Consider the following 13,952-nt stretch of genomic DNA (forward strand, 5'->3'; position numbering starts at 1 on the left):
CAAACCATTTTTGCTTCACTCCCGAACCTCCCATGTCTGACTAAATTTATCCACGTGGCGATCATCTATAGCTTCGGTGTTTGGCTCGGCTAAGTACACCACCTCGCCCACTTTTCTTTCCCACTCCTTGACCGTCTCTCTCACTCACTGTTCTCAGCTCTCTCTCTCTCTCTCTTTCTCTCTCTCTCTCTCTCTCATGAAACTCATCACCGACCGATGATCACAGCCGTTTGATCTTCAACCATCGATCAAAATTCGATTATGTTCAGGTTCTCTCTCTCTTTATGCCTTGATGATGTAGCTTGTTTTTTTTTGTACGTTTTGATCATGACAAAATATCGATTGATCGTTTTCTTTTTCGTTTCATCACCATGATCGACATTAACGTGGAGAAATTTGATCTATCTATAAGCGTTTTCCCAATGATCTTCAGCGTGAAAGATATTTATTTTATTCGGTGAAATTTGACCTACTTTTCAGCGCTATTGAATATATATTTAGTGAGTAGTATTAAATAGTGATCGTTTTTACCTTAATCCATTTTAAATCATTTTGACTTTCTTTGTTTGTGTTTATTCGTTGAAGCTTTGACGAGTCTTCTATGGCTATGAATTTGGCTAAGTATGTGTTTGATCGGCGTTGAGTTATGCTAAAAACGAACGAACAATGGATTCACTTAAAGAATCACTAACACTATATACAACAATCATGTAATTTGGGGTTTCTATTGCAGATTCTATGACATGTGTTAATGATCAGAAGAATCTGATCGGCGATGGGCGGCGCTTGTTCGAGGAAGAGAGACCGTCGAGAAGACGAGGACAACATCAATGGAATCGGCGGCGGCGGAGTTTCTAGAAGGTACGGTAAAAGTGGGAGCTCAAAGTGGCTCGCCACGTCATTCATTCGTCCCGGTGGCGATAACAAAGGCAAATGCCCGTCTCTCTTGGACTTGTGTGTCCGCAAGATTAGGGAGGTAAAAATAAAAGCACTCGAATTGTTTTTACTTACTGTTGTGGATATGGTGAAAAATGTAGAGCTCTGTATAAATATACCTGACTGTTTGGTTTCATGGCAGGACATTAGTAAGCACGGAACATTCTCAACGCTCCCGAGGGATATAACTCAGCAGGTCTTCAATGAACTCGTGTTTTCACAGTGCCTAACGGAGACCACTCTCGAAGCCTTTCGCGATTGTGCTCTTCAGGTAAGTTTACGGATAGAATCTGCTTTTTTTTTCATTTTGATATTGGGTTTTTTTTATGATGGAGAAATGTGTTTTCACAGGATCTTTATTTGGGAGAATATCCCGGGGTTAACGATGCTTGGATGGATGTTGTCTCTTCTCAAGGCTTGTCTTTACTCTCTGTCGATCTTTCTGGTTCGGATGTTTCTGACGATGGGTTGGTTGGTCTCAAAGATTGTACAAATCTCCAATCGTTGAACTTCAATTACTGCGACCAAATCTCGAACCGGGGACTGGAGTTTATCAGTGGTAGACTTTTCGAACTCAGTGTTCTATTAACATTATTTTAGTAGATACCAGTGTTCTTATCTCTCTCTTTGATCATTTTTTCCCGAGATCCGGTTAGTGGAGTAGATTCTGCGTTCACTAAGTGTGGTTTTTTTTTTTTTTTTTTTTTTTTTTTTTGCAGGTCTTTCTAATCTGACCACGTTAAGCTTAAGAAGAAACACGTCAATTACTGCTGAAGGAATGAGAGCCTTTGTGGGACTAGTCAACATGGTCAAGTTGGACCTGGAACGTTGTCCTGGTATCCACGGAGGACTTGTTTATCTTAAAGGTTCGATCGTTATGACAATCATTCTCACCTTCAACTGTGTAGTTTGTTTAACTTACATATTCTCTTATAGGCCTAAAAAGATTGGAATCTCTGAATGTCAATTGGTGCAACTGCATTACGGATACTGATATGAAACCTGTCGCGGGTAATTTTGCCAAATGGCTTATTCCAGACAGTCATGTTTCTGAAAGGGATGATTTTTTTTTCCGCCAATTACTTACACAAGTGTATTTCAGGGCTTACCAACTTGAAAGAGTTACAAATCTCCAGCAGCAAAGTTACAGATTTTGGCATTTCTTATTTGAAAGGTATTTTAAGATTTCATTATGTTCATCAGCCTAAGTGAACACAAGCAATTTCTTCTTTTGTTTCTTATTTTCATTTGGCGGCGTATCACAGGTCTTCACAGTCTTTCTCTATTGAAGTTGGAAGGGTGTCCAGTCACTGCGGCGTGCTTAGAGACCCTTTCAGGTTATAATATTTTATAGAACCATTAGATTTTTTTGTTTTGGTGAAGTTGTTGGATATTCATGTTTGCATAGTGTTGTTACGTGACGTGCACTCAAGTGTCTCCGAACTGGTATTCTCATTTCTTCATATCAAGTTTATTATCCACGAAGATGATTTAGGGGAACAAGATGTCCATAAAAATAAATTAAAGCTAGAAAGAATGTCACTTCATTTCTTGCCAGGTTTAATGCCTTCATCTTTTTTTCTTTTTTTTTTTACCAGCTCTTTCTGCGTTGCTTTACCTGAACCTAAGCAGATGCTGTTTTACCGACCATGGATGTGAGAAGTTTTCTCGTAAGTTGTTTAAGATTTTACTTCAGTCGTTTCTCTTCATTCATGCAACGGAAATTTAGTTACCTCACTGTCTATTTTTACAAAGATTTTTGGGTAATTTTGTACATAATCTGCAGGACTCGAGAACTTAAAGATATTAAACTTAGCATTCAATAATGGCATCACAGATGCCTGTTTAAAGCATTTCAAAGGTACTTTATATTCTTCTCTTCGTTTCTTTTTTTGGTTCTTTTTCTTCTCTCTCGGTATTCCATATTTCAAGTTATATCCTAGGTGTCTTGTTTGGTTAGATTTCCCATCAATGATAAGAAGTTATTTGCTGTGAATATTATCATCTAGCCAAATTTGTCTGCGATGATTGTTGTCCTATAGAGCATAGATTGTTGTATGTATCATTTTACCTTTTAACAACCTTTTAACAACCATGGGGAAGTATGGATAACGGACCAAAAAAGTGCATGTGTAAAGGCATATATATGTGCATTAGTATACTTCATTGAAATTGTATATTCGATTGACTTATATATCTTTAAGCAGGTATGAAAAATTTGGAGAGCTTGAACTTGGATTCCTGTCAGATCGGTGACGAGGGTCTGGTGCATTTGTCAGGTGATATATGCATTGTCACCTCTGTCAAAAAGTTTATTCACTGTTGCCGAATCTTTTCTCCTTCATATTTCATAAAGAGAGAGAGAGAGCGAGTAACAACTTTCTTGTGCAATTCCGTTGCTGTAGGTCTTGCGCAATTGAAATGCTTGGAGTTATCTGATACTGAAGTTGGAAGCAACGGACTAAACCATTTGTCTGGTTGGTTAATTTAATTTATTGTTATTATAAATACCTTTCACTTCACATTTCAAAATACGGCTGTGGTTAATTCTCTCTTTTACTCATGCTGACAAAAGTACACTGTGTAATGTAGGATTAGTTAAGCTGGAGAGCCTAAATTTATCGTTCACAGGGATCTCTGATGGTGGTTTAAGAAAGCTGTCTGGGCTTTCATCTCTAAAATCACTTAATTTGGATGTTCGCCAAATCACAGATTCCGGTCTAGCTGCTCTTACAAGTGAGTGTACAATGCTCGATTGGGATTTTACGCAAACTGGAAAATTTACAATATTTTTATTGATCGTGATTCTAATTAAAACGTGATTCAGGTTTGACTGGATTGACGCATCTAGATCTGTTCGGAGCACGTATTACAGATTCTGGAACGAGCCATTTGCGGCGTATGTTTTTTTTTGCGCTACTTTCTTTTGGTTTTAACTTTAAGCTTTGATTACTTCAAACTGAATTACGTTTCAGACTTCAAAAACCTCAAGTCACTGGAAATTTGCGGCGGAGGATTGACTGATTCGGGTGTGAAGAACATCAAAGAGCTATCGTCCCTCACGTTGTTGAACCTGTCACAAAACTGCAACTTGACCGACAAAACCTTGGAGATGATTTCAGGTAACGATCGACCAAAAACAAAAACACCCAATGTTTTTCTATGCTTTTTTTTTTTAGGGTTATTAAGTTATATAGCCACACGGATATAGTGGATTGAGATATAGCCCACCTTTAGTTAATTTCTTGTAAATAGCCAAGTAAACTTATTAACAGATTAATAAAGGACTTATTTAACACAGCCAAACATATATTTTAGGTAGTTAATAGGCTGACACATATGCAAGTTGGTTATTTACAAAGTATTTACCAAAGGTTGGCTAATTTACAATTCCTATAGTTTAGGTGGCTTATGTAGCCAATTTTTTGTTTTTTTTATCGAAATGAATTTTAAGAAAATTTACGAGTTGATGAAAACGACGCAGGACTGAGTGGACTGGTATCGCTGAACGTGTCAAACTCTCGGATCACAAACGCCGGTCTGCGACACCTGAGAACTCTGAAGAATCTGAAGTTGCTGACTTTGGAGTCGTGCAAAGTCACGGCGAACGACATAAAGAATCTTCAGTTGACCCACCTCCCTAATCTGGTCAGCTTCCGACCCGAGTAAGTACGTGAAAGCAATGTATGTATAGCAAAGAAGTGTAAAGTCAAAAGATTTGTGCTTGCAATTTGAACTGCCCGGATTGTAAGATAAAAAAATAGACCTATGTGCTTTATGTGAAGGTTTTCATCTGAATCTTGATGGGGTTTAGAAGAAAAAACGTGTACAAGCAGCTTCCTAGGCATGGGCAAAAAAAAAAACTTATGGTACATATAATTATAATCATTTAATTCCTCGTTGTATGTACAGATTGTCAAACATTGCAGACAATTATTGCAAATATTATATGTTATCCTATGTTCATTTTCGTATTTTCTCACAATATTATCCATTTCAAGTAAACTCTGCTGTGTTCTTAACGGGCTTAAGCCGAGGAATTAAAATGCCGCTGAAATTCATGGAAATAACCTCAAAATCGTATCTCTCATTTTTTATCGCTTTGCTGTGCAACGTCTCAGAAATGTCTTGTTGTTTCTCGCATTAACGATGTGTCATTTTCGACATTAACATGGAAAAAACGAGTGATTTTTTTTTTTTGGTGAACATTGACAACGGATTTCAGCGAATGGTTTTTTTTTCCCAATAACCTCATCGTTTTATGTCCGAGTTCTTAGAAGTTCTCTGAACGGATAGGTGCTATCCGTTTTCTAATAAATATATTAAAGTAAAATTTAAAATATATATTAATACATCAAATTAAATATAATTAATAGAATCATAAATTTATTATTATACATTATGAAATTAATATATACCAGATATTAAATCCATAAAACTTGTTTGAGCTAGTCTCATATTTTATACGTTTAAAAATCTAACATATATTCTAAAACATCTTTTTCGTCGGCTGGTAGAGACTTTTTCATTGAAAAATAATTTATCCAATGAAATATTAAATCCGTTTTCTACATTTTCTATGTTTTCATTTGACTTCTCCATTTTCCACTATTATGGAAAATTCATTGAAAGCGACATTAAAATTGTTGTTTAAGTGGTAGTTAAGTTTGATCCCCAAAATGTAGGTCGTAAATTCAATCTTCACCGACAATAAATACCCTTAAAAAAATCATTGTTAAGATCAAAACTTCCGAGAGATCATTGATTCATTATAACCAAATATTTGGGCTAGTTGAATCATATATTTGTTACCATTCTGTTTCGATTAGGGTTTTTGAAGCTTTCACGAGCGAGCAAATGGTAGTCTTATATTGTGAAACGATTATGCATTTGGTAAGAAAATAGGTAGATGGTAATGAAATAGCTTTTTAAAAAAAAATTAAAACCATTTTTTTTCTTCCAAATTGATAGTTTATAACAAAATTTGTGAAAAATACAATATTTCATGAAGAGTTCAATATTAATTTTGTAAAAACAATTTTTCAACATTTTAGTATGATGTTAAAGATTGTTCATGTCTATTTGCCAAAAAAAAATAAAAAATTGCTCCAGCGCGCCAAGGAGTATTTTCAACAAAGGTTATTTCTGCAAGTAAGACTTTCCTTCAAATTCAATCAAAGACAAAGAACAAACTTTGTCTTAATGAATATCTCCGGTAGTCAACAATGTCGGCGAAAACACCGTACAAAAGAAAGAAGAAAAAAAACTTACTCCCTAGCTTAGGTTTACCACCATATCACGAATTTTGATCCAAAACGCTTAATCTAAAGATCTTTGCACATCGGTACTCCAGTAAATTACATATCATGACCTTCCAACAGGAAAAACTAAAAAATATAAATAATAACAATAATAATAACCATGCACTACAGCATAACTTAAAAAACAACAAAAGTGTTAATGTGGAGAAGAAAAAAAAAAAGATGAGTTTAGGAGCAAGTTACACGGGACGGACGATTATGTTCGGGTGAGGTGAGACAAAAGGAGAGAGGCTTGTTTTTTTATCTGCAAATGCGTACCTAAATCTGAAACGGGCCAGCGAAAGCCAAGCATGTAATAAAAGAGCTTGTGATTCTGGCTGAGAGTCATTGGGCTATCTCTGGGCTTGCTCTGACGCTCCTCCGGCCGCGGTGTTATTAGCTGCCGCGCCGCTCGATGACCCGTTCTCAGCCGGCGGTGGAATTCCCCATTTGCCCTCTGACTCGAGCGGCTCAAACACGTGAACTCCTCCGTCCGATAGTCCCAACGCAAACTGATTCGCTTCTTGCGGATGGGCTGCGATCACCAGCGGCTGTGCACTAGAACTGATTGCGCCGCAACAAAATCAAGCTTTGCTTCAGTTGAACCGTGCATTTAAAGATATTGTTTGTGAAGGTTTACCGTTTTTAGGTTATTTGGGTTTTCTATTTTAAAGTAGACAAGGAAAGAAAGAAAGGGACGATTTTTTTTTTTTTTTTTTACCGAGGTTAACCCTTTTAAGGTAAAAGAAGATTGACCAAAATCGCATATTTACGTGCAATCGTTCGGGTCAAAGAGACTGATTGGGAAGGAAAGGGGTTACCTTATATTAGAAGGAAGATATGCAGATGGGTTGATGCGACATCGAAGTCTGAGATGAGCTGCACTGAACACGCACACCGTTGCATCTAGAAAGCTTGCGTACACCAACTGGCTGTCGCACGAGAATGTCGCGTGGGAGATCGATGCAGACGAATCCCGCGGGACCCACTGAAACAAAAAAGGGCAATAGGGAGATTACTCTACAATGTCAAGACCTGTAGAATCGGTGCGTGTGTGTGTATATATACACATACTTGAGATGAAGGTGGAAGGATAAATACCTGCTTAACACATTCTAGCTTAGTCGTTTCGTAAATGGCGAGTTGAGTTTCGTGAACAACCAAGAAGTGCATTTGGTCCTGATGGAACTGTACACGTGTATCTGACTGAGATGAAGGTGTTCTTCCAGATGGAATCTGTAGGAATCTGTTCCTTTGCTTTTCCCACCCATCCGAGTTCCACACACAAATCTAGAAACAAGGAACAGAAGGAAAAAAAAAATACATATTGTGTAACATTAGTACATTATTCAGGAAAAAATAAAATCCGAGGGAGAAATTTTCCAAGTCTCAGAAAACAAGAAGCCCAACATCAAATACAACATATGTACGAAAAATAAAGTCTAGCGAGGAAAGGAAGTGAAACCTGTGCATCTGCTCCAGATGAAACTAGAACATTCAATACGTGAGAGAAGGCAAGGCCAGTTATCCTTTTGGAATGGCCTTTCAGCTTGCTCTTAACCTGCATCAAGTTGATTTCGGTTATTAAACGAGACTTAAACATACAAATCATATTTATTTTACTGAGCAGGAAATGTTTTTGAACCCTGTCATACCTCGTCGACTCGCACATTATATATCTGAATGGTTGAATCATCCATTCCAATAGCGATGATATTGTTATCTTGAGGATGGAAAGCAAGAAAAGTAGCTGCTGGGGGCGGTGGCATAAAAGTCGTCATTGTCTGATGATTGTTGACAACCAAAATGAAGTTAGTTTAATGAAAACGATACACATGATTATAAATAACTCAATAAAGATAGATTCTATACCTTAAATGTCATCATGTTAAATAGCGAAATCTTTCCTCCAGATGCTGACATTACGTAAGAGTCGTTCTTGGACAAAGCAAAGCAAGGAACGGCATCCTCAGGATTGGTGTCGGCGACATCGTTAGTCATTAGAATGCCACTTGTCGGCTGCCACAGTTGGGGTGATACGCCAGCTGTCGCCTGAAAAAAACAACGCAATCGCATTAATATTTGAAAAAAAAAAAACTATTGGGTGAATGTAGAGCCACTTTAGATTTGGAGGTGGGGACTTACTCTCCCAGAAGAATTGCGCTCATTTCGCTGCCATTTCCATAACAGATGAATCGCATTTGATGCTAATGCTAAAATCGCACTACCGGAGTTTGTATAGATTAATCTTGATATCTGTTGCAACAAAGGTTTCAGTTAATCAGAAAGCAATATTAAGAGACATAACTAAAATGACTCTTGTCAGATTATCTACCACGATGTTATTTCGATATTAGACAGTCAAGTTCAATCATGGGCTCGAACCACGGTACTAACACAGGCCATAAACAAGGATGAACATATTCAATTATGATTAGCGAAAACATACCTTATTTACTCTAAGGTTTTCTTGAAGCCTCAAAGATCGACATTGAGATGGTTCGTTGATTTCAGTGAGCTTCCATATTTTCGATTTGTCATTGGATTCCTCGGCAATTCTAGGTTTGACATCTCCCATGTTCCGGGTATCCCCATTCTGCAATAGACGAAAAGTTGTTCAAGATAAAGTTAAGGCGTCTATTTACACAACATAGCAGACAGAAAAAAGGCAAGAAAAAATAAGGGAACAAAGGTCCAATAGGTGTATAATACTAACCATCCCAGCAATAGTAACCACAGAAGAATTTCGGTCTGAAAGTCCAGCACTTGTAGCAGCAGCAGCGGCGGCGGCTGAAATCGGGCTCACAGAAGGCTGCGTGAAATTAGAAAGGGAAAAAAAAGGTCAGAAAATTTTCTTCTTGCGGTAGTTTAAGGAGATATATGTAATAATCTCTGCAAAAAAATACCTTCGTCACAGTTTCCGATGTCCTTGATGCATCAAAGGAAAGGTTGTCAAAAGTTCGCAGCAACCGGACTCCATCATTATTTGCCAAAATTTTAATGCCGTTTTCATTGGCAGAAACAGCCAAGAGAGTTCCATCTTTATTAAAGCGAATACGGGGGCTCGCCTGGGAATTGGAAAAAAAAAAAAGGAATAAGAAATCGCTCAACTTAAGAAGAGAAAATATTATGATTGGTAATGAACCTACCGGGAGTCCTCCATCGGCATCGACAGTAGTCAAGAGTTGAATATTGTCCATGTCCCAGAATTTAATTGAGAAATCATCACCGGCGGCCAAAAACCGATTCTTAGTCGTGTCGAATTGAACAACTCCCAAAGAACGCTTGCGGAATCCTTGATAGGTCCTCTTGACAGCCCCTTCGCTCTCATTCCATTCAACGATGAACGATTCTCCCTCTTTACTAGTCCCACATGAAAAGAGCCTGCAAAAAACGCCAGTCCAGGGGAAACAAATCAATTTCGAACTAGGCACCAATGGAATATGGAGTTCAGTAAAAGTCAGACGAGATTGTTTAGTTACCTTGTTCCATCAGCACTGTATGCCATAGTTGTGCACCAGCGGCCGGGAGCGTCATAGTCGACTCGAGATCCCAGATTGTCGTACAACCATGCTTTTATCTTCCCATCAAGAGCCGTTGAAAAAATGAACTGTAACAATAAAGTAGAGCATAACAAAAACATGAATATGCTGAACAGTAGTAAATGGAAAATTAGAAGAACATTTAGCTCAATAACAGCAATCAAAACCCGAACATGCCTGAATATTTTCCTTGTAGTGGGGACAGACAGAGTAAACTGGAGCCTCGTGGCCTTCAAAGGTGTATTGTTTTGCTCCAGTAGCAGCATCCCAAACCTGAAATTGATAAAGGGAGTGAGAAAAGAATGAGAAAGATTGATTCAATTGATCAATATGCTAAACCATGTACCGCTATGAGTGAATAAACAAGTAAAAAACCTTGATGGTCTTATCATCACCGCATGTAATAACACAAAGTTGCTTGTTCGGGTGAGAGAATGCCAAGTCATTAACTCCACCAACGTGTGCATCAATCTGTGCATTTGAATATATACTCGCTGTCAATGTTGAGAGGCTGAAAAAATAGATCCAGAGAGACTGACAATTTGAAACCATACATAGAGTGTTATCTACCTCCAGGTGTTGTCGTACATCATCACCCCCTTGGTAAGAATATATTTGAACAATGTGCCTAGAATATGCAACGCCTGAATCGAACACCAAATGTTTCGCTTTTAGTAACAATGATCAGAGAATCAACACCATAAAGAAAAGAAGAAAAAGACGAGCGTTCTTAAGTAGATCGGCTAACCAAATAAAGAACCATCTGGGCTCCAAATGACACGGTTGACAGAAACCCCAGGATCCTTAACCAGAGCAGCCTGAAGTGGCATTGAGCACGCACTGAGCTCCCATACTTTAAAGTTTCTCAGAACCAGTCGCTCCCTGGATCCGACTTCCCACAACCCAATGTCTCCCACGTTGGTACCAACTGAACCAATACCGAATGGCAATATAAAGAGTCAGATTACTTGGGTATCGCAGACATCGAAACCTATCCACTCCAAGTGAAATATGGGTAAAAAGCTCCAATGATTAGACAAACCTAGAAGTAGAGTCTGTTGAACAGGATGAAAATCCATGCTCATGGGAGAAGAACCCTGATTTAAAGTCCGAGTGACAGTCTTTGGCAAGTCATCGGGCGCATTAAAAGCTTGACTATGACTACTATGCCCGGGAAACGTCACTGGTAAGACGTTAACTGGCAGGTTTACCTGTAGAACCAGAACAAGATTAACAAAAAGGAAGAAAGAGTACCACAAGGGATATTATTAAAAATGATAGTATGACATGCATAAGTATCATCACCTCATCAGTTATTCCCATCGGTCTTGTTCTTTTGGAAACGTGATCAGAATCCGCCGAGGGGTATTCCATTGAAGGATTAGTTGGAGGTGTCCTCGGGTGCTTCAATGCAGCTAGAAGGGAAGGAAAAGAAGACCACTCAAGTTAGGAACCATGACAAAACATGCCACGATAGAGGGAGGAAAAAAAAAAAAAAAAAACAATGCAATCCAAATAACCTGGCATCGACGGAGCACCCAGACCAATGCCTCCTCCAGAAACAGCAGGGTGTGAAACCGTCGAAGAATTGGACATCCATCCGGCAAGAGGCGCAGGAACCGGTGACGGTGCCGGGGCGGCTTGAAAAGGCTGAAGAATCAGAGCCCGGTCCATTAAAGAAAAGGTGAAACTCGAATACGCAATCCAATTTATTATAAGTGGGATCGTGAAAACTTACCGGGTGTGCACCAAGAGGAGGAAACCCTCCGGCCTTTGGTAATCCACCGAGCAGAGGGTTGTTCGCAGGCGACGGAGCACGAGCTCCGTTTGGTTGTCCGCACGAGTGATCCACAAAGAGAGTCTTTATATCCGGATTCGGTCTGGGGTTTTTACATAGTTGATGTTGCCAATTCAAGCTGTGATACGAAAACAAATCAAGAGAGAACGAGTAACTCGATATGGTCACCAATGGAAACCGCTAAATGCATTCGCTTCTGGATTTGTTCTGATTGTCCCGAGTATAAATGCAACGGCTCAAGATATATATCGGGGCAACATATATCTTAAACCCCAGCAAATGCGTGAGAAGAAAGCAGATAAGAGTGGGATTGTATCTCAACTACTACGTGACAGTACCAAAGAAAAGAGAGAAGGTACCTTTGATTGATAAGAGTCCTTAGCCTGGAATTTTTGAGGTGTGGAAACTGCAATTTGTCTCGAAATAAAGGATTTGCTTCGATCAGCTTCTTGAGCTCAACCAACATAATAGCCCGGGCAGATTTTGTATCTCCGTACTTTGACAGTTGTTCATTCTCTCTTTCAACACACAAGAAAAACATTTCGATCAGCAGCTATGCCGGCCACAAATCTCTTACGCCAAGACTAGGATGCATTACTTTTCACTAACCTGAAATTCTCTAATGTCAAGAGCTGAGTTATTTCCTTGAAAAGCTCTTCGTTAAATGTCGAAAAAACCTTCAAATCCTTCACTAATATTTCCACCGCCTTGGACCGGTCATGCCTACAAAAAGTCACGAACCTCGTCACTTAACACTGAAACCGAACCATTTCGAGTACTTCCCAAACAATGACTCAGACTTCAAAAAGATTGCGAAGCTTACTTATCCAGAGCCTCGAGATACTTCTGCTTCCTTATCTCGAAGAAGATTTTCATCGAATACCGATTGTCGTCCACTTTTGTGAAGCCTGAGAGGTATTTCTCAACCTCGTCCCAATTCCCACTATGCACTTCATCCTCAAAGTATTTCATATTAAAGAAAAACCCAGATTCCTGCTCAAGCCTATTTATATGGCAATAGGCAATTATTGACCCAAATGTAAACACATTATTAACCACTGAATGAAGCAAATCAACGATTCTAGAGAGCATAAAATACCAAGATTAAATTGAGAGACAAAGAATGAGATTTACTTGTGAACAGTCTCTTTAAACTTTTCCTCGTCCAGGAACTGTAAGATAAGGAACACAAGCTCTCTACTGAGAGAGGACATCGTGACCGTACCGTCTTCAATTCCAAACCCTCGAATGTTGCTAAAAATAGGCCTAGATCTGCACACAAACAAAATTAATAAGCTCAATAATGGAAATTTAAAATATAAATATAGAATTATCAAGTGGTGAATAATTATTTTAAAAAAGGCACAGCCATGAAGGAAAGGAAAGGAAAAAAAAAAGTCATAAAATTCAGATGGTCAAAGTATGTGTTTAAAGCTAGGGCAACTAGAAACAGAACTCACAAATCCAGAAAATCCAGATCATTGAACTAAAACATCGTTTCTGTTCGAAATGATCGAGGAAAAAATTCAAATGAGAGAGAAATAACGACATCGAGAGAATAAATACATGTTAAATAATAATTATAAAAAAATAATTAGATTTTCCTTTTTTTCTCGCAATTTCCCTTTCTCTTTGAAAAGATCAAAGAGACGAAGAAATAAAGCAGCTTTAGAACCGTGAGAAATCGAAGATGCAAAAAAAATTAAAATAAATAAATAAAATAAAGTCAAGCTTAAAATTGAAAAACCTAAAAAAGGAACAGATGCGAAAGAAAAAAAAAATTAAACGCAGGAATAAAAGTCCAAAGCTCTCTCACCTTGAGAACCAAATCGGAAGAAGATGAAGAGAAACAGAGACCACAGAGGAGCAAAAGAGGAGAGAGAGGAGAGAGAAAGAGCTTGGACAAGCTTTCTCTCTCTAGAAACTTGGTAAACTTCTCGCCCTATAGATATGTATTTATAAATAGGTGAGAGACATCTAAAAACTTGAGGAAATGGTGAGTTATATAGCAAGAGGGGCGACAGATAAAAGAGATGATAAGCAGGTGTACTTATAAGCTTAGGGGTTGTAAGAACTTATCCGTTTGAACGATAAGTTGTAGTGATTTGACAGCTAGGTTATCATATAAGCGCAGTCGTAGGCCAAGCCGGCTAGTTCTGTCCGAGTCTATCGGCTCGGCATCTCGAGCTGACAGGTGTCCTTCAGCTTGAGTTTCTGGACAGAGTCGGAGTTCCGCTTTCATATGGGCAAGTTCACTGTTCCCCTGCCTGTACGAGCCGTTCGATTCATTTCTATATTGATCAGACGGCTCTGAGCCGTGACAGATAGTACCACTGAAAAGGAAGTGAAAATAACTTGGGAAAGCGATTTTAACTC

General features: G+C 38.6%; 2 protein-coding genes across 4 annotated transcripts; one reads left to right on the top strand and one right to left on the bottom strand.

The window, feature by feature from the left end:
- Window positions 1-124: 124 nt before the first annotated feature.
- LOC149386728 (Leucine-rich repeat family protein) lies at window positions 125-4,910 on the top strand. Of its 3 annotated transcripts, none has more exons than XM_089625188.1 (16): window positions 125-269; window positions 734-976; window positions 1,079-1,207; window positions 1,288-1,495; window positions 1,656-1,802; window positions 1,873-1,947; window positions 2,039-2,110; window positions 2,202-2,273; window positions 2,535-2,606; window positions 2,723-2,797; window positions 3,144-3,215; window positions 3,342-3,413; window positions 3,529-3,672; window positions 3,764-3,835; window positions 3,912-4,058; window positions 4,421-4,910. In XM_089625188.1, exons 2-16 carry the CDS (start codon window positions 776-778, stop codon window positions 4,603-4,605), a joined length of 1,743 nt encoding a protein of 580 aa, XP_089481314.1. In that variant the 5' UTR covers window positions 125-269; window positions 734-775; the 3' UTR covers window positions 4,606-4,910. The 3 variants fall into 3 exon arrangements, with proteins under 3 accessions (XP_089481314.1, XP_089481315.1, XP_089481316.1); XM_089625189.1 differs by having other exon boundaries at window positions 136-272; window positions 731-976; XM_089625190.1 differs by lacking the exon at window positions 125-269 and adding an exon at window positions 480-500.
- A 1,195-nt stretch (window positions 4,911-6,105) lies between these two features.
- TPL (Transducin family protein / WD-40 repeat family protein) lies at window positions 6,106-13,549 on the bottom strand. Its single transcript, XM_089625187.1, has 25 exons — window positions 13,393-13,549; window positions 12,711-12,848; window positions 12,400-12,579; window positions 12,186-12,299; window positions 11,936-12,094; window positions 11,517-11,694; window positions 11,299-11,428; window positions 11,084-11,193; window positions 10,821-10,989; window positions 10,527-10,706; window positions 10,349-10,422; window positions 10,154-10,249; window positions 9,956-10,051; window positions 9,719-9,846; window positions 9,386-9,620; window positions 9,143-9,304; window positions 8,953-9,048; window positions 8,686-8,832; window positions 8,382-8,492; window positions 8,109-8,288; window positions 7,892-8,020; window positions 7,702-7,797; window positions 7,338-7,526; window positions 7,058-7,224; window positions 6,106-6,800 (listed from the first exon to the last, which is right to left on the bottom strand). Exons 2-25 carry the CDS (start codon window positions 12,788-12,790, stop codon window positions 6,590-6,592), a joined length of 3,417 nt encoding a protein of 1,138 aa, XP_089481313.1. The 5' UTR covers window positions 12,791-12,848; window positions 13,393-13,549; the 3' UTR covers window positions 6,106-6,589.
- Between the last annotated feature and the right edge of the window lie 403 nt (window positions 13,550-13,952).

This window comes from Urtica dioica, chromosome 9 (genome assembly GCF_054948205.1).
Source record: "Urtica dioica subsp. dioica isolate 48M chromosome 9, U.dioica_male_clone48M_v1_H2, whole genome shotgun sequence".
NCBI lineage: Eukaryota > Viridiplantae > Streptophyta > Magnoliopsida > Rosales > Urticaceae > Urtica > Urtica dioica.

Bases quoted from the DNA above. Each gene is read 5' to 3' on its own strand.
- TPL (XM_089625187.1), bottom strand. From the start codon at position 12,790: ATGTCCTCTCTCAGTAGAGAGCTTGTGTTCCTTATCTTACAGTTCCTG. The intron at 9,305-9,385 runs GTAGGTTCATTA...TCCAATTCCCAG, and splicing joins ATGCCGATGGAGGACTCCCG to GCGAGCCCCCGTATTCGCTT. The intron at 8,833-8,952 runs GTTAGTATTATA...CGTCTATTGCAG, and splicing joins TGGTTACTATTGCTGGGATG to AATGGGGATACCCGGAACAT.
- LOC149386728 (XM_089625188.1), top strand. From the start codon at position 776: ATGGGCGGCGCTTGTTCGAGGAAGAGAGACCGTCGAGAAGACGAGGAC. The intron at 3,414-3,528 runs GTTGGTTAATTT...TGTGTAATGTAG, and splicing joins CGGACTAAACCATTTGTCTG to GATTAGTTAAGCTGGAGAGC. The intron at 3,836-3,911 runs GTATGTTTTTTT...ATTACGTTTCAG, and splicing joins TGGAACGAGCCATTTGCGGC to ACTTCAAAAACCTCAAGTCA.